Source organism: Setaria italica, chromosome V, assembly GCF_000263155.2.
Source record: "Setaria italica strain Yugu1 chromosome V, Setaria_italica_v2.0, whole genome shotgun sequence".
Lineage (NCBI taxonomy): Eukaryota > Viridiplantae > Streptophyta > Magnoliopsida > Poales > Poaceae > Setaria > Setaria italica.
The window spans coordinates 39,721,924-39,749,594 of NC_028454.1; the positions used below are offsets into that span (position 1 = coordinate 39,721,924).

Sequence of the window (27,671 nt, forward strand, 5' to 3'; positions counted from 1 at the left end):
ACATAAATATTTGACCACAAGAAACGTAATCGAATTGAGGCAGTTCGCTAGGAGGTTTCTATTAATTAGCCGTGCACATCAACCATTAGTTGCATGTGGTAGTTGTCTAGTTGGTGGCGGATTTTACAAACGTGTCACGACACGTGGAAATGAAGGCATACACTTCGTCACTTTATGCACCATTTTGGTGCAAATAAAACGAATTCTTAGATAAGGCTGAAGTAGGAGTTATCTACAATATTAGCAAGCTAAAGGGATGTCCTACAAATTGACCATTTCACTTCATAATGCAGCCCGAGTTTTGGGATAATTGTTCATTGTTTGAGACAGAACTTAGTTCAGCAAGCTACATGTTCAAAATAATGAGAATAATGAGAAGTGTCCAAACTTAAATATGTAGGCAGGAGGTAACCATCCAAATTCTTAATTGGTGCATGGAAAGGTCATTCCCCGTCATCTGAAACGGATGAGATAAGGAAAAATTCATTTTCGACTAGCAAAATTTAAAACACTAATTTTTACTCCATCCATTCTAAAATATAAGTGTTTTTAGTTTTACCTTAAATCAGATTTCTCAAAATTTGATAAAATTTATAAGAGTACACTAACATTTAAATATCAAATTGGTCCGCTAAACCTACCATGAATATATATGGTTTGATAATATATTATTCATGATTTTCTTTATGAATTTAATTAAAGTTAAAAATAATTTGAGTTGCGATAAAAAAACGATCTACATTACAAAACGAAAGGAGCAGTACTTTATTAAATGAGAGAAACAGCCGACATGTACAGCTTGCTGATCATGATCCCAGAGGAAACAGACAAATGGTCGCATTTGACCGTTATGCTTACGGCATCGCACGGAGTGTACTTTGCTTGCCGTCGTTTCTCGCAGGAAATCAATTTGACGCCACGACGCCGTTAAAACCTTTTTCCGCGTAAAAAAAAGGGCCCGGACCCGTGGGCTTCCAGCCACTAATCCCCAAAGCCAAATTTCTCGCTTCGCCTTCCCTTCCTCCCATCTCTCTCGAGGCTCGCCGTCGCCGCCCTTCCCATTCGTCTCCTCCTCCTCCTCTTCTCCACCTCCGCAAAACCCTAGCCGCCGACCCGTCCAATCCCCCCACCAGCGCCCAAAATCGCGGCCCCAACGAGCTAGGGCTCGCCAATCTCTGGCCGGGCCCGTTGAAATTTCCGGTCGGCCTTTCTCGGGTGAATCCTTCAGTTTTTTTTTCCGGGGGGATTGTTTGATTTCCGCGGCGCACGATGGGGAGCCGGAGGGAGGAGGAGAGGAACGAGAAGATCATCCGCGGCCTCATGAAGCTGCCGCCCAACCGCAAGTGCATCAATTGCAACAGTGCGGTAACCCCTCTCGCCCGTTTGCTTCGTTGCTAAGCTGATTTGAGCATCTGTTCTGTTCTGCTTCGCGGATCGCTGCCAGGGAGGCGGCGGAATTCGTCCATCGATTGGAATGTTAGGCAGTTAGCTCAGATTTGCGAAAATTTTATCGAGTCTATTCTGAACTTTGGCTTCAAGCTGTACCTGTTGGTTAAATGATAATAACTTGGTCCTTTGTTTTCTATATCTGATTATAGAGAATTCATTGCTCTTACTTTTTTATCACATGAGAGGTATATGGACCCTAGGTTACTTCAGATTGGGAAACTCGTAAATGTTGCTGCCATTTTGTGACGCACAATTGCTGAATTGGGTTGTTAATAGATAGTTGTTTGATCTATTTAGATCTCCTTAACTTTCATCAACTTTGCTGTCGGTATTTGAGGATTAAGTTGCTTAATTTACAGTATTGCTGAACTTTCAGTATTCACATGTGTAAGGGCGACTTGTGTTGCCTTTTATCAGTTTAATAATGTAGCACAACAGTAGATTAACTTGTGTTGCTTTCTTTCATTGAATAACTTTTGTTGAATACCTACTTTTGCGGTGCAGCATAAAAGATCAGGGACACATTCTGTCCCAGCTACCTGTCCAATTTAATATCATTCTCTTGACTTAACTCAAATCAATTTTGTTTTTTTACAGGGGCCACAATATGTATGTACCAATTTCTGGACCTTCATTTGCCTGTCATGTAGTGGAATTCAGTGAGTATCTTTTCCCTGCCAATTTTCAGCAGCTCGTCCTTCCTTTTATCCTGCAACTCTCTTATTAGTTCTATTCGGTATTGACTTTTGATAGAAAATGTATGTTGTGGTAGTTGATGCTTCTAACAAGGCATACAATAAGAATGTGCCTCAGATGAATTAACAAAAATGGTATTGTCTGCTGTCCATATATTATTGCAAATCTACATTTAAGGGTCCACTTTGTCGTAGTCCTAATAGAACTTTCTGTCTTCCATTCTATGACTCTTCTCTTTGGATATTTTGCTTGCACATGCAATAGTTTGGCTTAGAGAAACAGATAACCAAATCCTGCTATTTCAAGCTAGTTTACTACGCTTTTAGCTTTTAGGTCCGCTGTCTTTTCTTGACATTAACTCCTTGACGTCTTGTGTGGGATATGCAGCCGTGAGTTCACTCACCGTGTTAAGTCGGTGTCAATGTCCAAATTTACTACCCAAGAAGTGCGGGCTCTTGAACAGGGGGGTAACCAGGTAACAAAAGCACCCACAACTAGTCTATGATGTTACCTCTAGGGCACCCTGTTCAGCTTTTATGACTCAAATTGATGTAATGACTGCAGCGAGCTCGCGACATCTACCTAAAGGACTGGGACTGGCAACGAATGAGGTTGCCTGTCAATACGTGAGTTTCGTTTCATTCTCTAGTTTTTATGGGTACTTATTTTTTTTTGGTTCTCCGAATAATGTTATATGTGTTATTGCCTCTGTAGCAATCCTGATAGGATAAGGGAATTTATCCGGGCTGTTTATGTGGACAAGAAGTATGCTGGTGGGTCCTCTAACAAACCAGCCACAGATAGTGAGGTAATGAGCTAACGTGTCTTGTGGGCACCGTTGTATTGTCCTTTATCTAAGTGTAGTGAGAAACTGAAAAAAGTTATGAATATATATATTAATAGTTGCATTATCTTTGTCTAACCTGTGAACGACCATAGTCCATATTGCTGTTCCAGCTAATTCCAATCACCAGTCCAGATATTCCTGCTGAAACTTCCATATGTCAGTTTTAACTGTAGTTTCCATTTTTGGCAGAGTGTGAAAAGCAATGAAAATGAAATGAGGAGACCTAGTTCCTATCATTCATACTCCCAAAGTCCACCTTATGATTTTCAGTATGAAGATAGAAGATATGGCAAGCAAGTTGACACGCTTGCTCGCAGGCCTTCAGATAGGGCACTCTTCGACGGGAAGCTTGGCAACTTCTTATTCAGTCCAGGTCGTTTGCGAGATCAGACGAATGAAGACCAATTTGCTAATGAAAGTTCAGGGTCAAGGTTTTCCGACTTTTCAGCCTCAAGCACTGGTGACTTTAGAAATGATGTCCTTTCTCCTAGCTCTCAAGAGACAGGGTACAGTAGTCCTTCTGTCCATCATTCAAGAAACATCTCTGCTGAAAATCCTCAATCCCAGAAACATCCTAATGTAACTTCACAAATAGATTTCAATGGAATTCGACGCTCACAGGTTTTTGACTCTTATGTTCCCCTCCCGTTCCAGTAAATGCATTTTTGACGTAGAAACTCCTCCAGGTACAGAGGATTAGATATAATTTGTTTATTCTTTACATGTGCAGCGAACAGGTTCTTCTGGAAGTTTTGGATCATTCGATGGTAGCTCAGTGTCTAACAAATCAGTTGAATCAGGTTACCCGCCTGATGCACCAACAGAAAAGTCAGTGCATTCTGCAGTAAACCATCAGACCGTGGCTTCTCCTGTGGCAAATTCAACACAACTATATGCCTTGCCACCCAACAATCACAACTTGATACCTCAGAAACCTGCTGATTTTGGTAGCCAAACCACTGCCAGTAGGAAACCTGTGCAACATGGTAGGGCTCAGACTGAAGCTGCGGTGCCGCCACCTGTCCCAGCACAACCAACAACTTTCACACCTCTTGACCTCTTTGATCAATCAACTGTGCAACCACCTGTCACTTCTGATGCACAGATAGATCTGTTTGCTGGCTTTAATGAACAGTCATCAGCTTCTCATAAAACAGTTAATTTAGGCAGTCATTTTGATGTCGCCAAAGAACCTGCCCATAATGGTGTCGTTCAGAAGACAGTGGTACCATCAGCTGAAGCGCTCACCACATCTCATCCTGTTCCCCAAGATTTCTTTAGTCTATCAATTTTGCAGGAACCAGCAACTTCCTCACCCCCTCCACCGATTGACCTGTTTGCTGGCTTTGACCAAGAACTGCCACAGTTATCTAGTGTTCAGCAAATTCCATCAGCAGCTACATTGCCTGCTAACGGTGGATGGGCTTTCTTTGGTGCACAGCATGGATCTTTAACATCTGTTTCAAATGTGCAAGCTCAGAAGCCCGCTGCATTCCCTCTATCTGATGGTATTGCTAAAGGAATTGATCAATCAACATTGCCAACTTCACCACCAAATACCATTGGGTCACAAAGTACTCCGTCTGTGATGGATAACTGGAGTTTAAATGCTGAAGAAGTGAAGATCTCTGTCCCCAAAGAAAATTCTCAGGTAAAATCATTTGGCATATGAGGCACTTAGCGCTTTGTTATAGCTTCACATGTTTAGTAACTTTTTCCTTGTTGTTTATAGTCTTGGAATGCCTTTGGTGAATCTATTCAGAGCCCATCAAATAGTCTGTTCACATTTAACACTATGTCTCAAGTAGCGCCTCATCAGTTCACTTCATCTGGCGCTTCATATGCTGAATCCAGAATTCCACAGGTACACAAGTTTCAATTAACGACTTGAAAAGTGCATTTCTCAAAGAAGGCTAGGCTGAATATTCTCAATTATTCTTTAGGATTCAGCTGGGGGTGAGACTGAAAGGCCAACTCCTGGGGACATGTTTTCTGATTTCAACGTTTCACCTGTTGAGATGGCTGGACCATCGTTTCCTGCACAACTTGAATCCCATCTGGTATGGAGCTTCCTTACTTGCTTGGCAGTAGTTTCATTTTTATTGAGAGCAAACATGCCTGGACATCTTAAAATATTGTGTTTGACATATAATTTGTATTTTCTTTTGTTTCTTGGGGTATATTTTGTGAATATTATCTATCTTATCATAAAAGTTAAGGAAATATTATTAGTAAGATAATTTTGTGTTTGGACTATGCATTCTGAGGTGCCCCTATGCATGCATGCACCGCCCTTCATGGGTTCTTGCATATATGCCATTTAGTTGCTTTGCATGTCCTCTATTTTCCTGTAATCTGCATTCACCTACAGTAACTATTTTCCCATCTTTTAATGTCGAAATGGATCAACTTATGCCTTTAACGATTCTTGTGAATTTTATTCAGGGCGGTGTGGTGTCTAATCCTGGAAAATCAACAAATCCATTTGACATAGCATTTGAATCTGATGTTGACGCCAACGACATGGTATCGATTTTTATTTTGTGATTTACAATTGCACTAATTATAACATGGGCCAGCAATTCTGTTGCTTATACTTTTATTTGTGAGCTCCTTTATTATTTGAAACAGCAGTATTTGTGGCTCAACCAAATATATGTTAATATGATTAGGGGCTTAAATGAAAACTGTATGAAAGAGCCAACTTCACTTAGTTGACTTACGATGCTTCAAATAGAACTACAGTGTAAGAATTACAATTTACAAATCTGGGTTTTTGGATGCTCTTACCCATCCTCCTTCTAAAGCAAGAGTAAGCAATATTCAATCTCTTCAAAATTTCCATAGAGGTAATCTTTCCAGCAATCCTAATTAGAAGAAAATATGCGTTCCTAATTTCCTTGACTTTATGCACAAGTTTGGAAGAAAAGGAAATTGTTCACAGATCTTGTGTTCTTTTTGTTTAGTATGTGATACTAGCCCATCCAAGAACCCAGAACTAGTATTTTTACATTTTGTTTTTTGTTCTTGACATGCTAACCAGAGAGCAGCTTTTCCCATGTTGCTAAATACTTTTTTTTGGTTTTCCCTTTATTCACTGAGTTTTTTGTTCCTCTTTTCAGTTTATGGACTTGACCTCGCTACAGGAAACATTACCAGATCCTCATACTACCTCAGATTATTCTGGGAGCTTAGCACACCCATGGATTTCTCATAATTCTGCGATGCCATATATTCCATCTGGGCCTCAAGGTATCTGCCCTTTGCACCAAACTAATCTTCATGCGCAAGTACACAAACACAGAAACATGGAAAACTTCGCTGTTAATGCTAAACATGATTCCTTTTTTAAAATAATCCAGGAGGGTTATCCTACGTTGCTGGACAAGACTCTCACATGTTGTAAGCTCCTTGAAACCTTACTTACAATTGGTAATACACATCACTTTCTAAATGATTACTTGTTACAGGAGCCCGACGAAACAAGGATCTTTTCCACCTAGGAATCCATTTGAGTGAGTGCTAGTAAAGAATGTGTTTTGCTGATAGTGGGGGGCAGAAGAGGAAGGCAATTGACAGCGGTTGAAACTGAAATGGATACTCGCGTGTAATATACTAGAAGCATTGAAGCAAATGTGTGGAATCTGAAAGCATGAGGTAAATATGTCGCTTGGATTTCATCGTTTACGCTCTCCTGTACTATATCAGAAAGGAATGCACAGAAATCTACATGGCAGGCATGCTGGAATTTTTTCCCCCAAGCAACAAGCTGTGTCCTCAAATTATCTGGACCGATGTATCTCTGGCAGGCAGTGCTGGTCAAACATCAAAATTTTCTTTCACCAGTTTGTCATTTGCCCATGAGTTGTGTTCATGTTCTTGTTAAATTCATGTCGTGATTAGAAAAGGAGCGGCATTTCCATAAATGACAGGACCATTACCCATATTGGTCCTCAATATAGTGAAAAGACGATAGTCCATCAAATGATTGCATTGCTGCCAGGTGTTGTGTTGTTCAGTAATAGTTATTACTTATTACCTTTGCTTTGTATGTTGAAGGGGCATGACTTCTTTCCTCAGCAACATTTCTAATCTTAATAAAGGAACATGGAGACGTACTCTCCAAGTGACCTAGTTTTCTTTTTTAAAAAAATAAAGGAGCATGTGTGCTTGTTCATTGGATAACAGATTTGTTGCAGCGGTTCAGGACTAAGTGTTACTTCGTTTTTGTGATACAGGTAGTTGCCCTTCATTTTCGTTCTGTTGTACAAGAGAGATTTCCAAGCTACTATGCTACATGTTCAAAGTTCTTAATCTGATTGCTGTGCCCAGCTTAATAGTAGCTGCATCCCTACAAAGTTCAGTTTTGTACCTCAACTACTCGATCATGTAATGACTTGAGGTTGAATTTTGTTGGTTAAGGTTTCGATTTTTTTTGAATTAAATGAGCCGTACAATAGTATTTTAAGTTGAATCACGTGGGGGAAAGATAATTTCGAAAGTGAACTCTGCTCGAGTGCTTGTCACACCCATCTCTACTTCTTTAGTGCCATGGCAAAGATCATAAACCTTTTGGCAATGTCACATCAGGTGTGGGCGTGTGGCAAATGAATATGGTCACCTCATGGCAAAAACCAAAACGAAATGTCACGATTAGAGCACTGCAGAGAGCACTGGGGCGCGTTTGGTTAGTTGCAGATAGCGCAGCCTGGCTCTGGAGATGCAGGATGCGAGAGTTTGGTTGGCTCGATACCTAGCTGAACCTGAACCTGGTTCTCGGCGTGCAAAACGGCCGAGCGAGCCTGGCTCCCCGGAAACGAAAATGAAATGCGTTTCTCGGCAGCCTGGCTCGCGCGGGACGCGAGGACGTGCGCGGCAGTTGAGGGCGCATGCAATATTAGAAGAAACCGAACATCCGATGTGCTTATCTTGTACCTGCACATTCATGCAATCAATCACCAAAGTCTGGTATGCATAGGGTCCGTTCCAGTAGAGACTGGTTACTTTGCCACATCACCAATGTCATACGGTCAGTGCCGGTCCTAAGATTTCGAGGGTCCTCTGACGAACTTGTCGCGACGGCCCTTCTAGACTATATATAAATCTTATAATATATAAGCGCTAATTTTTCTTGCAAAGCGAAAACAAATCTAATGATATATTTTTAATTTAACATGTTTGATAATTATCGAGAAAAACTAATATGATTACCTTAAGGAAGAGTAGATCTCCATAATATCCATTGCTTCTCATAAAAAGATAGTTCTTCGGGCGTTTCTTGATGCAAAATCATCAAGGACGGTATTGAGATCAATAGTGTCCAAGATATCCCTCTCGATGGTGCATATAGCCAATCCATTTAACCTTTCTTGTAACGTAGTTGATCTCAAATAATTCTTCAATAACTTCAATTTTGAGAAACTTCTTTCGGCCAAAGCTACAGTCACATGTACAGTTAAAAGGATTTGATAGGCAACTGAAATATTTGGATAGCAATATGCAGTTATAATAAACTCCAAAATCTTAAGCGCTGACATCAACGAATCTGGCAAAGTCACTTGTAGCATCTTTAATTCTGAGAAAAAATCATTAATCTCAACATCGGATAATTACTTGTAGCATCTTTAATTCTGAAAAAAAATCATTGATCTCAACATCGGATGAGTTATCATGAGAAAATGTTTCCACAAAATTCTTGCAGCGCAGCCAAAGATCAGCTTCATCCAAAGATTTCAAATTTTTTGAGTTGAACAAAAACCCAAAAATGTTATCAGATTCTTTCATCTGCTCAAATCTACTAGTCAATGAAGCAATTGCAGCATCAATCATAATATTGAAGTACTCTACTCTAAATGAGTCCACAGCAGATCGTTATATTTCCTCATCTTGATCATCTTGTTCATCAAAATGTTTCTTTCTCTTTTCTTGACGTTTTGTACGAATTTTTGACTCTATATCCATTTCATATGCAATGTTTTTTGCTGTATCCATACTAGAAGTGAAACCTCCATCTTTGTACTTCTTAAAATATGATATGACACCTTCAATATGTTTGGGAGTATCATCTATACTCACAATTTTAGATTGCAACTTCTTGCTCACCATATTTGTAGAGAATAAAATATCGTGCCAAATAACCAAACCAACTAAAATTTTAAAATTCTCTAGTGCACTCATCAAAGATTGACATTCACTAACTGCCATTGGGTCATCAGTTGAAGCCTTCTCTAGCGCTATTAAAGCTGATCTTATTTGAGGAGTTTGGAATATGATAGCTTGAACATTTTTTATTCGGCTTTCCCAGCGTGTATTAGACCATGACTTAACTATCAATCCGGGGACATTATCCACCGAAATCTTCCACCTTTTGTAGATTTTGCAAACAATGTGTATATACGTTGGATGAGATAAAAAAAGAAATAGCTTGCCTGCAAGATTTAACAAATAGTAAGTTTCAAACTTTTCCCAAATCATGGCATATTATATGAAAACAATGTATAATAGAAATAATAGTTTACCTGCAAGATTTTTTCATATCACAAAGAGTAAGATTCAGACTATGACATGCACACGATATGTATAGTGCTCTTCGATCAATTTCAAGCAAGTGCTTCTGAACACCTTGATGAGGACCTATCATATTTGAACCATTATCATAGCCTTGTCCTCTCACATCATCAATATTCAAATCAAGAGATGTCAATACATTTTTTTAATTCATTAAAAAGACCCAATCCTCATGTGTCATCTACCTTCAAGAACTCTAGGAAGAACTCCTCTATCCTTAGAACATTCCTCGACAAATTGACACACCGAATAATTAGAGTCATTTGGTCTTCATGGCTCACATCTGGAGTACAATCTAAAATCATAGAAAAATACTTGGCATCCTTAATGATCTTTAATATAGTTTGTTTCACACAATCTACAAGAAGAGAAATCATCTCATTCTGAATTTTATGCCCAGGATAATGATGATGAATCTCACTATTTTGAATCCGCCTAATATGGTCTTGCATCACAGGATCAAATTCACCCATCATTTCAACTATGTCCAGAAAGTTACCATTGCTATCTTGATATAGTTTCTCATTTTTCCCTCAAAAAGCCATCTTACTTAAACTTGTCTCCAATGCTCTCTCTCCTTTGCAATTTCCCATTGCAAATCATCATCAATTATTTTATTTTTCTCAACCTCAGCCTAAGTTCATTCCAAGTATTCATGTTTGTTATATGCTCAACACTATTCTCATGTTGCTTGAGTCTAAGACTAAGATGTTTCCAGTCCCTCAATCCGTCATGTGCTAGCAAATTTTTGCTCTGACTTGATTTGAACAATTTGCAGTAAAAAAAAACTTTGCCCACATGTTTAAAGTAAATCAACCATTTTCTATCAACCACCTCACCATTGCCTAACTTTCTGGAGTAGTAAGCATATGAAAAAGGTCTATTAAGAGCATCTACAGGGAACTCAAGATTCAATTCTCTCACCGGCCCCTTTTCAATCAATATATCTCTACCCTTATTATCAAGATTTCCCTAAGTTCTAGGATCAAAGACATCATCAAGAGAATCTTCTTGTACGTCATCAATTGAATTTTCAGGTTGAGAGGAAGGCTGTAAATTTTCATTCTATGTAGCATCATCAATGGTATCAACTTGTTCACTTAAATTATCATTAACTTGTTGCTAGCCTTATTCTTCAATATCAAGTGCATCTACAGGATTATCATCCGGTACAACACTACTTGAAGTTAAAAAACTTATGTATAACATCTTTTTTAGATTCAATAAATTGACCTTCTAGTTTTTTCTTTTTTTTTCTGAGCCTCCGACAAATGTTTTTTAGGCTTAAATTAGAAGAAAAACACGACTATATGAGTACTGAGTACTAGAAGTCCGAAGTAATTAATTTAAATTAAAAAACAATCAAGGAAAAAATACCTAGGGGCTAGGACCTGATCAGCTGATGAACTAATGATTGATGAAGTGATGATCGATCAGCTGCAGTGATCGGAGGGCCTGATCGCCGCCAAATCATCAAGAAAACCACAAGAGCAAAATTAGCATCCACCAAAAAGCACCAGCGTCGCAGGAAAAAACCCCCAAGCGGGCGTCGGGCGATGAGGCGTTGACCGACGGAAGCACGCACTCACCGACGGTCGGCGGAGGCGTGGAGCGAGGCGACGTCATGGAGCGGTGGAGGGGCAGGGCGGCGACGAGGTGGAGGGAGCGGACGCGGACGGTTGGGGTTTTTACTTTTTAACGCGACCGCCGCGGTGCCGCGATCAGATCGGCTGCCGCCTTGGCGCCTCTTCGCATTCGCTTCGTGTTTAGACTTGCTGTGGCCTCTTTGCGGTGTACGGTCGGGGGTCTCTGTGTATACCTACAGTATACCTGGGTCTGGACCCCTCCTTCTCATGGGTCCTCGGCCGTCGCAACTCTCGTACCTTTCTAGGGTCGGTATTGCACACGGTAGATTTTTTTTTTTGGAAAAGTTGGAGGTGAGTTTTACTTTCAAAATCTTGTAAGAAAAGTTCGAATAGTAGAAATTTTTCATTAATTTTTTTGAGAGAATTTTGATTTTTAAACGTCGCGGTGATGCAACAGCCTTATACGATACGGGCACGGTCAGAGTCTCAGAGAGCGTACAGCCTTCGTCTCCGCGCCGCTGGAGTCCTAAAACCCTACTACCCAAAAATCTCCCCAGTCCCCCACCCCACCGTCATCGCGCGGCCAGCCATGCGCCCCTTCCACCCTCCCCGCCCCAACCCCAACCAGCCCCACCGCGGGCGGCCCGGCGGCGACCCGGGCCCGCCTCACCTCCCCGGTGCCCCCATGCACCCCTCCTTCCCGCCGCCCGTCCCCAACCTCGCCGCCGCCGCCAACCCCATGGCCGCGGCGGCGGCGGCCAACCCTTTCCTCGCGCTGCAGCTCCTCGGCCAGGCGCAGCAGCTCCAGAACCTCGGCTTCCTCGCCGCCGCCGCGCTCCAGCAGCAGCAGCAGCAGCAGCATGCGCCTTTCTTCCCGGGAGGGTTCACGCCGAACCCCAATCAGTTCGCGCCCTACGCGGGCGGCCCGCCGCCAGCCGGTTTCAATAGCGGCGGGGCGTTTCGGCCAGGCGGTGCTGGGGTTTTCGGGCCGCGACCGCCGAGGCCCATGATGAGCCCTGCGGGGAAGGGTTCCAACAACAACAACAACGCTGGTAGTGTCGGAGCCCCAAAGCCGATTCCGATTCTCAATGTTGGGAAGAAGGACTACAACAACAACGCCAGAAGCGGCGGCACGCCGAGGCAGATTCTCAACGATGTGAGGAAGGAGCGGAATAACAGTGGTGACTGCAACGGCGAGGTGATTGAATCCTTTGCCGTTATTTGTTGGGATTCATCAATAGGGTATGAACTAACACTAGGATTTTAGCTTTATGATTATCAGTGCACACAGGAGTTTGCTGATATATGTGTTATTCGGTCTGTTGCATTTGCTTAGCATAGCATTTTTTATCTGCAGAATGGTGCCTTTTGATGGATGTTGGTAGGAACAATTAACATTAAGATGACACTCTATATGCTCATCATTCCAATCATTGTGCTGGGTGCCAAGCATCATTTTCAGTAGATAAATCACACTGTACTGCAATCAAATAATACATGTTTAGCCTGATAACTGTTGCTGAGTTATCTGATCTTCCATAACTATTTTCACCAAGTGCCCCTATGAGCAAAACTAACTCAGTTCTTAATGCCCTGTTTGTTCATGTGCACAATGGTTCTCTGAAGCTTTTGGTGTTCTAGTTCTATTCCTCTTGTACTCATTAACTTTTCATGGATTGGTGTGCACGCAACTGTTGATGGTTCCTTAGACCTTTAGGAGTGTGTATATATATTACCATCTGTAAAGAACTCTGTAGATGATTTTCACGTCATAAGCCATAATTTATTCTGTTTCAAGTGTTAATTTTCCAATAAAAAAGCTTTTCTATGATCTTTTTTCCATTAATTAAAGAATGTACCGATTCATTTAATTTCTGATTTGTTGAAATTACAACAGGTAAACCACTTTGAGAATAAAACAGATGGCATATCTAATTTTGCATCTGAAAATGGGAACAGAACAACATATCAGAAATCCCGATTTAACTCTGGAAGAGATGGTAGAGATGTCAGGCAATTTGGTGCACCTAGAGGGAGGGGAAGAGGAAGGCACTACAATCAAGGTCGTGGAAGAGGTAGTGTGATTTATGACACACAGTTAACTATACAGATCTTTTTTTTTTTGGTCTCCTCTTGCTTTGAACATGCATATTACAATGGCCAAATTAAACCATTACTACCTTCTCTGCATAGTGAGAGTTGGGATCATATGTTTTGTACTGAAGCTATGCTCAGTGTTCATCATCAAGCTGGTATGTCTTTGATTTTTGCAAGACTGGAATGCATTCTTTTTCTAACAAAATGTAAACTAGCATGTCCATTCTCTTAACCTGGAATTCTTTGAGAGAAAATGTCTTTTTAAGCTCCATTTTTCTTGTACTCTTCTATATCTGCCACATTTGTTTCATCATCTTTCTTATTAATTGATATCTCTCCAACTAACTAGCATGATTATTTCTTCACTTTATCAGGAAACAACAACTGGGGAGACACAAAATCCAACTTCATGAGCCATGAAAGTCTAGCATCAGGGCGTCACAGTGATGTTCCAGCTCCGGCATCAGGCGGACACCGAAAGTATGCATTACCGAATGGTGTATTTTGTTGTCAATATCATTGGTATTAATAAGAACCCTTTTTTCCGTGTCTGATGCGTATTAAGAAGAACCCTATTATGTGTTAGCTGGCATCTCTTCTAGTTTGTTCGTAGTTAAAAATGACCTGCAGACTTCTTTATTATACCCTTTACCACATTTTAGTGTTAAGTGCTTGAGTATCTTGGGTACAACATCCACTTCTCAGCTATTATGATTATGCTGCCGTCAAACCATCAGAACTTATGCCTTTATTCTGAGAATATTTGAAGCATGCGAATGCTTCTCTAATCTCTAGTGATGTTATAATCCTTTTATGTATGTATTGGAAAAGGCTATAGTCTAGGACAACATGTTGAACAAGATGCCCTCAACCTCCTAGGCTACAGCCTCCTAGTTATTCTACATTCACTTTCTATTGGTGCTTTTGAGATTTGTGCCTTCGAAGTCTGACTGCTTGATCTTCCTATTCTTTTGTTGTTGTACAAATACAATTTAATTATAGGCTTGCCACTTCCTATTTCTTAGGCAACATACAGATAATATTTTAACATATACTTGCAGGCGCCCTTCTATAATTTATGATGCAAATGAAGTTAAACAATGGGTAGAAGCACGGAAGAAAAACTACCCTACAAGCGTCAATATAAACAAGGTTCATATTTGTACTTATGCCTCCTTAAGCCTGAATGACTTCATGTCTGCATGAAAGAACGTTACTGACCAACTGCTTGTGCTCCATAATGCAGAAGTTGTCTGAGAGTCACTTAGATAATCAAAACAAGGACAAAGATGCCCAGCTGCGACGCCAGGTGATCTAATAGTTATTATGGATTTATGACCATGATGTCCCTCAGTTTAAAATGAAAATATTTGTCTATAAATGGTCGGTAATTAGAATCGTTGTCCACTGCATTCAAGTAGTGGGGATATGTCTGTGGATGTTACAATTCCTTTATTTCGACCTGGAAATGAATATTGGCCCGGTTCTTATATGCAACCATTTTATTTGGTGCAGGAACTGAAGGAAGTCCTAGCAAAGCAGCAAGAACTGGGTCTTGAATTACCTGAGTTACCACCTGGCTATCTATCTGAAACTGAGGATCAAGGCAATGAAAAGAAAAGTAATTGGAAAACTCAACGCAGGGATTCTCGTTTTGAGAATCGTGGCAATACTAGCAAAAGACCGAGGTATGAGCGTGGAGAGTTTCAGTCTAAAAGATCCAAGGTATGGAACCGCACTCCTAGCAATGATGGTGCATTGGCTAAGAGCAGAGAACCAACCCTCCTACAGAAGCTTCTTAGCTCTGATATCAAAAGGGACAGGCATAGGCTTCTTCACACATTCAAATTCATGGCCTTGAATAATTTCTTTAAGGACTGGCCTGATAAGCAGCTGCAGTTTCCCATTGTTAAGGTGAACCAGATTGAAATTGAAGATAATATTACCACAGGCAACTTAGATGACTTGGAGAATGCTGAGATGGCCAAGGTCAGCAGCCTTGATACAACTGGAAATGGTGTTAGGAAAGAGTTGAGCTCGATTGATGAAGAAACTGGTATTGCTGACCACAATGATGACGACGAAGAGGATGGTGCTAGTGCGGACAGCAGAGACGAGGATGGGGACGAGGACGCAGATGAAGAGCAGTTTAACGAAGCCGAAGATGATGCGGCTGCCTGAAATTTTGACTGAACCGGGTATCTGAAATACCTTTTTTTTTTTCTGTGTGTGTAAAGTTGAGCGCGCACAATGCATTCTATCGCTCTTCGTAAATTCCTGGCGAGGTCTCATGTTTGAAGAAAATACATGTAGTTGAATTATGCGGAAATGTTCTTTCTGAACAAAAGCATAAAAAAAAGGTGCGCACAGGAGTTACGAGACCCCATCGTGACTATCGCACAGCAAAGTTTGCTCTGAATATGCCTTGGAGTAAAGGTCAGTGGCACTGTTAAATTGTTAATGCAGGCAACGCCCGACGACACGCGGCGGCGTTGTCTTTTGAAGAAAACCACCTGGCACAGTGGCAGTCTGGCACCCCAGTAGTTTTCTAAAATGAAAACAATTATCATCAATTGCTATGAAATTGATATCGTAGTAAAAGACATTTGAATACTGATCTATCCATGTAACTTTATGCATTAAGCATGCACATGATTTAATGAATTGTTAATTAAAATCTATATAAATTTGACTTTTGAAAATCCTAACGCACCTACTAATCTCAAACAGAGAACTAGCTACAATCCTTACTGCTTCAACGTGCAGTGATATCATGCCATGTCGCTTTGGTCGTGTCGACATGCCATGCCGGAGCGCTTTTACTCCGCCTTCACCCTCCCGAGGACGGCGCTTGAATGCCGCCAGAGAAGCCGAGATTTGTCGCCCGATTCGGTCCCTCAGCTGATATTTTTGGCGCGCACTAAAGGCGGCGCACACACGGCGCGCTTCCTCCTCCCCGCTTCGACGATCGAGCAGCTCGCCGCGCCGCCGCGCCGCGCAAGCAAGCCCGCCTCCCTGCCCCTGGCCCGCGCCTGCCCTGGTGTAGTCTGTAGTCTGGACCAGGGCGACCGCCGCATTGATGCCGCGGCATTCAAGGTGGGTGCGCGCGCGCTGCACTGCACCTGCACGCACGCACATGGCACCGTCTCGCTCCGATTTCCCAGCACGCCCACGGCCGCGGCCAGCGCCACGGCCTACCAGGCTACAGCAGCCGCATTCATATCCGCATTCATTCGCACGCAGGAGCAGCACCATCCTGGCCGGCCAGCGAGCGGCGGCTTGCACTGCACTGGCCGATGGTGATCGGCCTGGACCGGTCGCCGTCGCGGCATGGACGATGGACCCAACAACCGGCTGGGCGGTGGAATGGAATCCCATCGGCTCCCATCACGTAACCTGGCGTGGCAATGTTTCTGATCAGTTCGAAATCAAGGCCCGGCACACGCACCCTTGGAGTTGGACTGTTGGAGTGGTTAGCTAATTAAAGACAGGCTGCAACCACACCACACAAGTGCATGCAGCTCGACCAGGCCCCCAGTTCGGTAGTACACGCTACAACTCCGGCCAGCAGTGGCCAAACCTCCGGCACGCCATATTTAAGAGCACGCGCCAGCATAGGAGTCGCTTCTCTCGGCGAGCACCAGGAACACTCCAAGCACAACAAGCAGCATACTCCTCGGCTAGCCGCTAGCTACTTCTCGCGATGGCAATGCTGCTGCCGCGGTTGGCTACGGTGCTTGTGGCGGCGGCGCTGGCGTTCGGGATGGCGGCGGCGCAGGGCCCGGCGGCGGCTCCCGGCCCGGCGCCCGGGATCAGCGACGAGTGCCTCAACTCGGTGCTCAACATGTCGGACTGCCTGACGTACGTGACGGCCGGAAGCACGGCGCGGCACCCGGACAAGGCCTGCTGCCCGGAGCTGGCGGGCCTGCTCGAGTCCCACCCGGTCTGCCTCTGCCAGCTGCTGGCCGGCGGCGCCGAGTCATACGGCGTCAGCGTCGACTACAAGCGCGCCCTCGCGCTCCCTGGCATCTGCCGCCTCACCGCGCCGCCCGTCAGCGCGTGCGCAGGTAATAAACATGCATGTTCTATGACATCGTTGTATTGTTATCTTCCCGGTCAGTCGCCGGCTTTGCATCAGCTGGTCACCTCGCGTGTCTCTCTACTGTCCAGTGGCCAGTGGGTTACACGAGCTAGTAAAAGTTTCAAACAAAAACCTCAGAGCTGCATATAGAAAAAGTAAACTTTAGACCATGACAGAGAGCTGGCCAAACTAAGCAGTTTCCTTGCCACTGCCTACGATTCTGTTCTTCCGTTCTCAACTAAGTTACAATCTCTGAGAAGTTTGTGAGAAAGCAAGATGCTAGTACAAGAATAAAATCTTCTTCCTTGCTCAATCTGTAAAACCATTGCCTTTTGCAGTACGATTGCAGTCAAACTTACTCTAGTTAGTAAGAGGAAAGATGATAGGATGAGTTTGCAACTTACTCTGTTCATCTGATTACGTCTCCAATTCCGGTACTAAACTGCTTTATGATATCTGCAGCGTTCGGAGTCCCTCTCCCTGCGGGACTGGTGCCTACTGCAGCGCCCTCGCCCATGTCAGGCCTCTCTCCTTCTATGGGTCCAGAAGTACCTGGTAACTTGCTATCCTTTCCCTGCTCTTGATTCTCTAGTCCTTCACTAGCATACATCTTTGTAACAAATTGATAGTGCATCAGTACAATCGAATGGAGGATATTAGCACTAAATGCCAATTAGAGAGACATTGACCGCTCTTAACTTCTTATTCCCTCCGTACCAAATTATAAATCGTTTTAATTTCATAGACTTTATTATGCACTTAAATATAAACTATGTCTAGAATTCTATATTATGCATAATAATGTCTATAAATTTAGAAAAGATCAAACGATACGTAACTTGGGACGGGGGAGTACGTTGCTGATGTTAACAGATGCTTGTTAGTAGGTGCCGTCATAGTCAGTCAGTCACACTCACATGGTCACACATTCTTAGATGACCTGCTTACTCTGCTAACTTATTACCACTCCGATCCATCTCGTGTCCTGCAGCGAACACGCCGGCCGGCTCAGCAGCGAAGTCGTCGAACCACGCCCCAGGCCGCGTCACCGCCGGTGGCCTCATCGCCCTCGCCGCGCTGCCCCTCGCCGTCGCGGCCGCCGCCGGGATGCTCTAGGCCACCACCGGAGCTTGTGATTTCTTCTTCATTCTTACCACACATATGGTTTGTGCATTACTATGTAATACGCACGTACGGTACAAACAATTGTTTCCACGCACGAGATTCTTCCGGGTTTTGTTGTTGTTTTTTCCATGTAACAATTCCTTTCGGTGTGCTGTAAAATTTGCTAGAGATAGTGACTGCTGTGTACGTATAGCATCGTCGTCTTGGTGTCCTTCCTACAGTTTGATGCCGCACGTACTGTTCGTCTCGTCTCGGCATTTGGGTCAGTCGAGTCACGATCGGCGACATGGCAGCAAATGCTGTGCAGTACGAGCGAAACAGTGGCGGCGATGGAATTTATTCGAGAGGGAAATTAAAATCTGGGGGTTGAGCTGTCGAGGAGGGGCGTGTGGCCGTGTGGGGGAAGACCGGGAGGAGAGGAGGAGCGTTGGATCTTGCTGGCGGTCGGCAGGACGTCGTGGGCAGCGACACTCCGGCCCCGGTGATCGTCTTGAGCCCTACTTCTACTTGGGCGCTGGCCGTTGGAACATCAATGCCGAGATGCCCTCCGATCCTTCCACCACTGCTGGCATTTGGTTGCGGCCCATCCCACCCCGTGTGGCCATGTGACTCATTTGCGGCTGCAATAGTTGTCGTAGTTCTCTTGCGACTTGGGGACAAAGATCCAAAACGCTTGCTCTATAATTGCTGCACTTGTTTGGGTACTCACATTCACAGTCGATACAAGGGAAGTCAGAGAGGACAAAATGCACCATGACGAGTGGAGCGTTTATGCGGTTCAAGTTCCATACTTCCCGTGAAGTCAAACACAATGGAGAAGGAGCCCTAAGAAATTATTCTGCTGTTCAAAACAAAAATTGTCCCGTCTAATGCAATCATGCTTCCTGAATCCAGATAAGCTGAAGAAAGAACAGAGACCTACAAAAAGGGTTGCTGCACATATTTTCGGAAAGCTAAGCATGAGCTGCCCAGCACACGGGTGGTAAGCATGTTTACATGACTAACCACGGGGAAAAAAATACAACCTAACTTTGCTATACTGGTTAAGCAATGTTGTTCTGAAACTGAAAACATTTTGCTAAGTTATCAAGCACACAAAGCCTGTTTGGATGAGGGGGGCCGTTGGTTGGGTTTACCCATCATACAAATAGGCGCCTTTCCTGAGCGCTTCGCCTTTTTCTGGTACCGGGATAAGCTGTATATATTCTCATCATATTCTAAGAGAGCTCACATTTCGTGCAGTGCCTGCAAAATGGGATGCATAATATTGCTTATTATTAAGAACCACTCTAACAGAGAAAACAGAGAACAATAACCGTGCAAGCAGTAGGCATGACTTTACTTTGCCCTTGCCCCTTGGTAAGAGCTCTTCAGCACCAATTCTCATGTCAGCATTTGATGAGCGCCTCTTCGTCTTTTTGTTAAGTACCTCGACCTCAACAACGAAGGTTCCACAAACAGGACGATGATCGGAAAATCTAGACTCCCCACGGTAGTAGGATAATTGCATTATACCGTCCCCACGCCACAATATTCTATCACACCTGAGCAAGTTTCAACAAGCTGTGTGAATACTGAATAGATGTAGGCAATTGGAGTATAGCAAGTTTGAGCTTTGTACCTAAACAAGTTAGCTTATACAATATGAAAACTGCAGGATGTGGCGGGTTTCCTTATATTGTTGAAATAGAAGTAATAAGAATGCCTCATTCTTATGTGCAATACCAAATTAAGTTGTATTTGACACTTTTGGCAAACAGGAATGAAGGCAGCATTATGTGCTATGTTTATACCCATTAAGTATACCCCTAGGGGGACAGCAGAACTTAACATAAATGCATTTTCTGTATAGGCATTTTTGTCTAACTGAAACCTATATTCAAAAGTGGTACATACCACGCCGGTGTTCTCCTCTTTTTCTTTGATGTTGCAGTCTCACCAGCATAAGCATCTGAGTTAAACGAGTACTTGTACGTTGGAGCAAAATATATCTTCCCCTCATTCCAACCCTTAAATACTCGCCCGGCATCACGCTCGATTTTAAGCTGAAGCAAAATATACACAACATAAGGCGATGTGCTAAAAAGCACAACAAACAATGCAAATACAAATAAAACTTTTCATATTCCTTTGTTTGTAGTGCTTATTGGTACAAAGCATTATCATTTTCAACAAAAAAATTATTAACTCTTGCTACCTTCTTTCGATGAATACTAATTAACTTATTTTTCATATGATGAGGTAACTCTGATGATAGGCATATTTAGTAATGGTGCCATTCCTCCAATTAGTGTTTTTTTCCATAAAAAGATTGCCCTCGAGCTCTAGCATTCACTAAAGAAGCAGATGTAGACCGAAAGCAGTCCTACAGCCACCCTACCAAGGCACTGGCATGTTCCTGATGAGATAGAAAAGTAACCTGATCCTTTTCAAAAAGGGCATCCCAATTATTTTCCATTAAAAGCTTCTTGGTATCTGCATAGCTCAGTGCAATGCGGTAGTTCAGATCCCCAAGCCATATCACCTTACTGAAATCAACAACGCATAAATTAGTGTGGAAAACATTTCGTAGTGAAACATATATCTAATTAAATGTAGCACAGCATTCTTACTCATGTTCAAGAATTTTCTCTGGGATTCTTCTTCCAGTTCTCCGACAAATCCTAGAAAACATTGTGAGCCTTAGTATCTCTAGAACATCCGAGTTTCTCCTGAATTCATCACCTTCTTTCTGGCCTGAAGCCAAATGGCTGCAGACAAAACAAAAGCTTGTCTGGTGCAGTGTCATGCTTACTGATATACATCCCTGCAGCAGAAGAAGTGCATTCAGAAATAGAATAAGTACTCACAGGATAACTTCAATCTGATTCTATCCTGACCTTGTTTCCTAGACAGCCCAGAATCCCGCGCCCTATGCAAGACTTTCTTAAATGGCCAATATGCTGTACTAGTTCTTTTTTCACCCACACAGTAACAAAAATGCCAACCATTTGTTTGCATGCTATGAGATTATATTTTAATTGATCCCTTGTGGCTGGAGCAGAAGTAATTCCATCGATCACAGAGCCATAAGAATCCCTTGGTTTCTCTTTGTCTTTCACTTCCTCTTCTTCATCCTCTTCAGAGGAATCGGTCTCATCTGCATATGCTTTTGGACACCGAAAGCAAGCATCCCTGTAGGATGTTTTGGTCATTTCTACTGGGCAATTGCAGGCCTTAAGTTGTTTTCTACGGACTGGCATGAAAGATTTGCTAATGGCTTTTAGCAAGGACTTTTGGAAGATCGTGGCACCACTTGCTGTTTTTGATAGGTCTGAGAATGAAGTATCGAGGCTTGATGAAGCTCGAGAAGAAGCCGAATCAACAGATGGAGATGGCTCATGCTGAAAGACGTTGGCATCAGTGTCAGCTGGTCGGTTTAGCGCTTGGTTTATAAGAACAAGCCATCTAGCAGCTGGTTCGTTGTCTTCTATCACAAGCACGTTACCAGCATTCAGAGGAACAATTTCCTGAAAGCTGTTCAAATGTTAAACAAACAAAAGCGATGGCACAATAATGTCAAACTAAAAGTTCCATTAAAATATCCTGAAAGTATATATACTTCATTGAGCTTAAAATAAACACCAAACATGTCAGTGCAACAATGCAGTATAGTACCATACTACCATGGAGCAATCAAGTAAAACTTCACTATCTTAGCATTTCCAGCTGTGTATTAGTACTATTTTGTGAGAAATAACTAAACATGAAAACAGAATACACCAGCAGTATAGGTCTGACATTGGAAGGATTTTCGTAGATATAAAGAGAATACAAATTAAAAACCTACCCCAAAACATAAATATCTGAATTGTCATCTGGGGGAAGAAAATCTTCCAGGTTCAGTGCAGTAGTAGGTGTTTTTCCTCCAACATTCCAGGTGGCAACAAATATTCTGCAAATTGAAAGTAGAGAGTGAGGAATTTTTTTTTATCTTAGCATAAGATGGACGCAAGAATGGTAGAATATGAAACTTAGCTATCATACCTGATGGGTTCAGTTGTAGTGTTATTCGAAGATTGCGCAAGGAAATGGCTGAGACGCATGCTCTTAACTTCTGGTTCCATTTAGTTCAAACAAGCATAAGAAGCCAATCAAAATTTAAAAATAATAATTGGAGGAATCAGGAAAAAAATACTGGACTTTGCAGACATTAGAGTACCTGAAAGTGTTCTCAAGGGGGACGACAATGCCACCTTAGAAGAACTTGGCCCAGGCTCAGCTGCTGTTATATAGGAGCACACAGATAAGTTAGCTGCTGGTTGCATGGTCTTAGGATGCACTAGAGATTCTTATAAGAGAACCATTAGCACTTCTTTTTGCGAGACATTAGCACTTAGCAGAAGAAACAACTTGACTTAAATTCAGGAAAATAAAGAGAACTAGTTCTGTGCCATGATGGCAAGAGCTAACGACAGCAGTGACTCTAGTCTTCAAGTGGATGGTTATGAGATGATAAATATTACACGATTTCAAGCCAAATCATAAGTGATGGGGGAATGAACTAGTGACAGAGTTTTATTATAATAGAATACTCTGGAACTGGGAACGAAATCTTGTGTTCAATTGTAAAGTGTCAAAACAGCCAATTGTCTCCCATTCCACAATTTCAACCCCTGCCCAGAGATCCAGTTGCGGTTTAGTGAGGTCAATCAAGACAACATACACAAACTCTCGTAAGTTTAGAATGATCATGACAGTTGACCCAAGATCTTTTTTATGGGCAAGGTAAATGAAGAAATTTTCAGCTGGTGTTCCTAATGCTAGTCTGCTATTTGGAAAATAAGAATGCGAAACAACCAGCATGGCGGCTTGGATTGTCTGTACACTTAACGGCTTTCTTCCCCTTAGCCGTGAAAAGTTTTGGGCCGCAACCCTGGATGGAACAGAAACAAAATATTTAGTGGCTTTTCATTCCTGCACAATGCAATCGAGGAAATGCAATTAACTTATCACCTTCATTTTCTCCTCACCAGTGGATGCCATTATACGCTGAACCCGGTAGAAGGTTTTCCTTTGTAATATTTAAAGTCCGAATACCGAATGCAATTTAATTAATAATCTGCGAGTAGTTCATAATTGCAAACAAGCGGTAAGTAAGAAAAACTTAATGCAACGACACATGCATTTTCTAAAAAAACAAAAGGGTCAATTTTGAACCAAATCCTAGCAAATCGCATTCAGGAGAACTGATGAATGTTCTTACAAACCCAAAATCCTGCCAGGCAATAGCGAGAATAGGCGATTCAAAGCAAATCACCCCGCTGCAGTGGAGAAGGATCATGCAAACAAAACATGGAAACCAAAAAATTGTCGTGAAAAAAAAGCAACCGATATGCGATTTCCCAATCCCCAATCCTCCATCCAAAAGCCCACGCATCCGAAACGCACAATGCCGCATCAAGCGTACCCACCTTAGCCTGCAAGAGCGTCCCGAAGTCTTCCTTTCCCAGGATCCTAAAACCCGCAGCCAAGATGCCGCCGCCACCATCAACAGAGCTCACCAATCGCCACTCTGCCCGCACGGCCGTGAAGGCCAGCAGTGCTACCAGCCACGAACACAACCTCGACGACGAGCCGACGCCGGGCCGCGGCCCCTGGAATCCGGCAAGGGGTCGGGGTAGGCCGGGGAATGCACGGCCATCGGGGCCCCGTGGAATCTTTAAACCGCGGGAGGGGACAAGTGTCGCACGGAGGGGAATAGTTTAAAGAAGGAGCGCCTCCCGCCACGATGGCTGGCGGCATTCGATCCGCATCTGCCTGCGTGCGTCGCGTCGCGGGGCGCCGGCTGGCGGGGTTGACCGGGGCGGCGGGCGAGTTAGCGGGGCGCACGTGCGTGCGGTGAGAGGAGGGATTGGCGAGGCGAATGGAAATGGAGTGGGGGGTTCCCGGGCTGGGAGGAAGAGGGGTGGCCGTGGTGGGGAGAAAGTGGAGGAGTAGTAGGAGCGCACGCAGGAGACGCTGTCAGCGGCAACGGGAATTCTCGCTGGATTCGGACGTGATCCCGGTTCTGCGGCGCGGCGGTGGGTGTGGTGTGGGAATCACGGCGCGGTGGGCCCGCGGGGTGGGGGCATCGTGTGCTCGCGTACTTGCTCCGGCCGGCACACGCCAGCTGGTTCTCCGGATCTGTTGCTCTGATGTGACATGCTGTTGGATGGGATTGATGGATGGTTCTGGGGCGGCACACGAGAACTCGGGCCGCCGACGCCGAGCCCACCGCTCTGTTTGCCGCTTTGGAAGCAGGCACCAGGCAGGGCCAAGGACGGACCAAATAGTCGCCGGCGGGGAGGATCGGTCCAGCCACTGCCGCACACCAGGCGCGTGTCGCCGCCGTGCTACGCGCTGTGCTGCATCTTCCGCGAGCCGTCTCGGCCCCGAGCCTCACCGCAAAACTGCCGTGCTGGTGCCCTGCCCACGAACACCGGTCGGCCTCGGCAGCGTTTTGAAGCGCCAGGATGTACTTCTTGTAGTAGTCCAGTGCTGTGCTGGTTCTGCGTTTCCCTGGCTGGCGTCACTGCCTAGCGGTCGAGCCGATCGATTGCCTTGCCCCCGGCCCCTCGTGTCACATGCGCCTGCTCAAACCGCAGGAAGCCGCCACCCTCCCGCGCGAGGCCCTCGAGGCGCACATCGTCTCGCTGCTCCGCCGATGCCGGGGCCTCCTCGCGCTCCGCGCCACGCACGCGCACCTCCTCCGCATCCGCCTCCCGCGCCTCACCGCCGCCTTCGCGCTCTCCAAGCTCCTCGCCTCCTGCGCCTCGCACTCGCCCAACGCCGCCGCCTCCTACGCCCGCAACCTGTTCGACCAAATCCCGGACCCGACCGCCTTCTGCTACAACTCCCTCATCCGCGCGCTCCCCGCCGCAGGCCCCTCAGCGCTGGCCGCCTACTGCCGCATGCTGCGCGCGGGGTCCCCGCGCCCCAACACCTTCACGCTCGCGTTCGCGCTCAAGGCGTGTGCGGTGGCCGCGCCGGCGCCGGCGCACGGGGAGGGTCGGCAGCTGCACGCGCAGGCGTTCCGCCAGGGGCTCGAGCCCAGTCCCTACGTGCGGACCGGTCTGCTCAACCTGTACGCCAAGTGCGAGGAGGTTGCCCTCGCCAGGACGGTGTTTGACGGCATGGCCGGGGACAGGAATTTGGTGGCGTGGAGCGCGATGATAGGCGGGTACTCGAGGGTGGGGATGGTGAATGAAGCGCTGGGGCTGTTCCGGGAGATGCAGGCGGCTGGGGTAGAGCCGGATGAGGTCACCATGGTCAGCGTCATCTCCGCGTGTGCCAAGGCAGGAGCACTTGATTTAGGGAGGTGGGTGCATGCTTATATCGACAAGAAAGGGATCACGGTTGATCTGGAGCTGAGCACCGCGCTGATTGATATGTATGCAAAGTGTGGGTCGATAGAGCGGGCGTTGGGGGTCTTTGATGTGATGGTGGAGAGGGATACAAAGGCATGGAGTGCAATGATTGTCGGATTAGCGATACACGGGCTTGTAGATGATGCATTGAGGCTTTTCTCAAGAATGCTAGAGCTCAAGGTAAAGAATGCTGCACTGATAAGTTCCTAGAGATAGGTTTGTCACTTGTTGATTTTGTTGGTTATTAGGCGATAATGAGGCCATATGCTTTGACTTGTATACATAGTTCGATAGAAGCTAATTTATACTGAATTATTGTTTGTTTGTTTTAGCCCACATGCTCAACTTGTTCTCCACTGGTAGCTCACATATTCAAGCTAGAGCGGATCAGCATTGCCTATGTTATCTTTCCAAACCATAAAGTTGCCATTACAGCTCTCATATTTCACCTAATTTCTTGTGTGTATTGCAATATTCTAGGTGAGGCCTAACAATGTCACATTTATCGGCGTGCTGTCAGCCTGTGCTCACAGTGGTTTAGTGGATGATGGGCGGCGATATTGGTCTGCTATGCAAAATTTGGGAATCAAACCTTCAATGGAGAACTATGGATGCATGGTTGACCTCTTGTGTCGATCTGGCCTTCTGGATGATGCTTACTCCTTTGTTATTGGTATGCCTATCTCACCAAATTCAGTCATCTGGAGGACTGTTCTTGTGGCTAGTAAAAGCTCAAACAGGATTGATATAGTGGAATCAGCATCAAAGAAACTCCTTGAGTTAGAACCTCTCAATCCGGAGAATTATGTTCTGCTCTCCAATTTGTACGCGTCGAACTCCCAGTGGGATAGAGTGAGCTATATGAGGAAAAAGATGAAGGACAACACTGTTGGTGCTGTTGCTGGTTGTAGTTCAATTGAAATAAACGGCTACTTGCATAAGTTTGTGGTGAGTGATGATTCGCACCCTGAAATCAAGGAGATAAGACTGGTTCTGAGAGAAATAGCGGACAGGGTGCGACGAGCTGGCCACAAACCTTGGACTGCAGCCGTTCTACATGACGTCGGTGAAGAGGAAAAAGAAGTTGCACTTTGTGAGCACAGTGAAAGGCTAGCCATTGCATATGGACTGTTAAAGACGAAAGCCCCTTATGTCATTCGAGTGGTAAAGAACTTGAGGTTTTGCCCGGATTGCCATGAAGTGGCAAAGATAATAAGCAAGGCATACAATAGAGAGATCATAGTTAGAGATCGTGTTCGCTTCCATAAATTCATGGGAGGCAGTTGCTCTTGTAAGGACTTTTGGTGATTTCCTCGTGACAAATGAATCATAGTGATGCAAAATTATTCTAGATACATGCTACTAAGTACAAACATATGGTTATCCTGAATACATATGATAAATTTTGTGCTTTACAAATTTCCTCTGTACTTAATCAACTTTCAAGCCTAAACTTATGACAACATAATTCACCCTTCCTATAAACCACCACCGTGCAATTTTCGATATTTTCGTTTCTTTAACGGAATTTTCCAGTGTCATAGAGTGTTTGGGAGATAGGAGCTAATAGCCTAATTAGAAGTATTAAATGTAGTCTAATTGCAAAACTAATTGTACAACTCCTAGGCTAAATCGCGAGACGAATCTATTAAGGGGGCGTTTGGTTCCCTTTGCTTATTTTTAAGCAAGTGTCACATCAATGTTTAGATACTAATTAGGAGTATTAAACGTAGGCTATTTACAAAACCCATTACATAAGTGGAGGCTAAACAGCGAAACGAACCTATTAAGCCTAATTAATCCATCATTAGCAAATGTTTACTGTAGCAGCTGAC

The 27,671-nt window shown here is 44.2% G+C and overlaps 4 protein-coding genes across 5 annotated transcripts; 3 read left to right on the forward strand and 1 right to left on the reverse strand.

Annotated features, from left to right (window-relative positions):
• The first annotated feature begins 966 nt into the window (after positions 1-966).
• Positions 967-15,649, forward strand: LOC101783659 (probable ADP-ribosylation factor GTPase-activating protein AGD14). The gene is given in 19 exon segments (XM_022826455.1): positions 967-1,365; positions 2,047-2,108; positions 2,533-2,620; positions 2,710-2,771; positions 2,860-2,953; positions 3,182-3,613; positions 3,723-4,643; positions 4,725-4,856; positions 4,936-5,052; positions 5,438-5,518; positions 6,115-6,260; positions 6,262-6,290; positions 6,355-6,403; positions 6,689-6,741; positions 13,011-13,220; positions 13,617-13,722; positions 14,304-14,394; positions 14,489-14,551; positions 14,758-15,649. Coding segments are annotated over 19 exon segments (3,498 nt in total). The 5' UTR covers positions 967-1,269; the 3' UTR covers positions 15,424-15,649.
• Positions 15,650-16,795: 1,146 nt separating this feature from the next.
• Positions 16,796-18,638, forward strand: LOC101785540 (non-specific lipid transfer protein GPI-anchored 2). Its single transcript, XM_004970279.4, has 3 exons — positions 16,796-17,309; positions 17,786-17,878; positions 18,315-18,638. The coding sequence occupies exons 1-3, from the start codon at positions 16,946-16,948 to the stop codon at positions 18,437-18,439; spliced, it is 582 nt and encodes a 193-aa protein (XP_004970336.1). The 5' UTR covers positions 16,796-16,945; the 3' UTR covers positions 18,440-18,638.
• Positions 18,639-19,188: 550 nt separating this feature from the next.
• On the reverse strand, positions 19,189-24,498 carry LOC101784604 (type I inositol polyphosphate 5-phosphatase 10). Of its 2 annotated transcripts, none has more exons than XM_022826812.1 (12): positions 23,902-24,498; positions 23,444-23,549; positions 23,288-23,363; positions 22,650-22,712; positions 22,475-22,541; positions 22,278-22,382; positions 21,328-21,964; positions 21,061-21,254; positions 20,868-20,976; positions 20,345-20,493; positions 19,791-19,992; positions 19,189-19,693 (listed from the first exon to the last, which is right to left on the reverse strand). In XM_022826812.1, exons 2-12 carry the CDS (start codon positions 23,471-23,473, stop codon positions 19,676-19,678), a joined length of 1,650 nt encoding a protein of 549 aa, XP_022682547.1. In that variant the 5' UTR covers positions 23,474-23,549; positions 23,902-24,498; the 3' UTR covers positions 19,189-19,675. The 2 variants fall into 2 exon arrangements, with proteins under 2 accessions (XP_022682547.1, XP_004970335.1); XM_004970278.3 differs by having other exon boundaries at positions 22,475-22,544; positions 23,902-24,497.
• Positions 24,499-24,630: 132 nt separating this feature from the next.
• Positions 24,631-27,251, forward strand: LOC101785949 (pentatricopeptide repeat-containing protein At2g02980, chloroplastic). Its single transcript, XM_004970280.3, has 2 exons — positions 24,631-26,016; positions 26,317-27,251. Exons 1-2 carry the CDS (start codon positions 25,054-25,056, stop codon positions 27,142-27,144), a joined length of 1,791 nt encoding a protein of 596 aa, XP_004970337.1. The 5' UTR covers positions 24,631-25,053; the 3' UTR covers positions 27,145-27,251.
• The last annotated feature ends 420 nt before the right edge of the window (positions 27,252-27,671 follow it).

Excerpts from the sequence above, each read along its gene's own strand:
- LOC101785540 (XM_004970279.4), top strand. The coding sequence starts at position 16,946 with ATGGCAATGCTGCTGCCGCGGTTGGCTACGGTGCTTGTGGCGGCGGCG. Across the intron at positions 17,310-17,785 it reads GCCCGTCAGCGCGTGCGCAG|CGTTCGGAGTCCCTCTCCCT; the intron begins GTAATAAACATG and ends TGATATCTGCAG. Across the intron at positions 17,879-18,314 it reads TATGGGTCCAGAAGTACCTG|CGAACACGCCGGCCGGCTCA; the intron begins GTAACTTGCTAT and ends CGTGTCCTGCAG.
- LOC101785949 (XM_004970280.3), top strand. The coding sequence starts at position 25,054 with ATGCGCCTGCTCAAACCGCAGGAAGCCGCCACCCTCCCGCGCGAGGCC. Across the intron at positions 26,017-26,316 it reads CAAGAATGCTAGAGCTCAAG|GTGAGGCCTAACAATGTCAC; the intron begins GTAAAGAATGCT and ends GCAATATTCTAG.
- LOC101784604 (XM_004970278.3), bottom strand. The coding sequence starts at position 23,473 with ATGGCATCCACTGGTGAGGAGAAAATGAAG. Across the intron at positions 22,383-22,474 it reads ACTACAACTGAACCCATCAG|AATATTTGTTGCCACCTGGA; the intron begins GTATGATAGCTA and ends TTCAATTTGCAG. Across the intron at positions 21,965-22,277 it reads TCAGATATTTATGTTTTGGG|CTTTCAGGAAATTGTTCCTC; the intron begins GTAGGTTTTTAA and ends ACATTTGAACAG.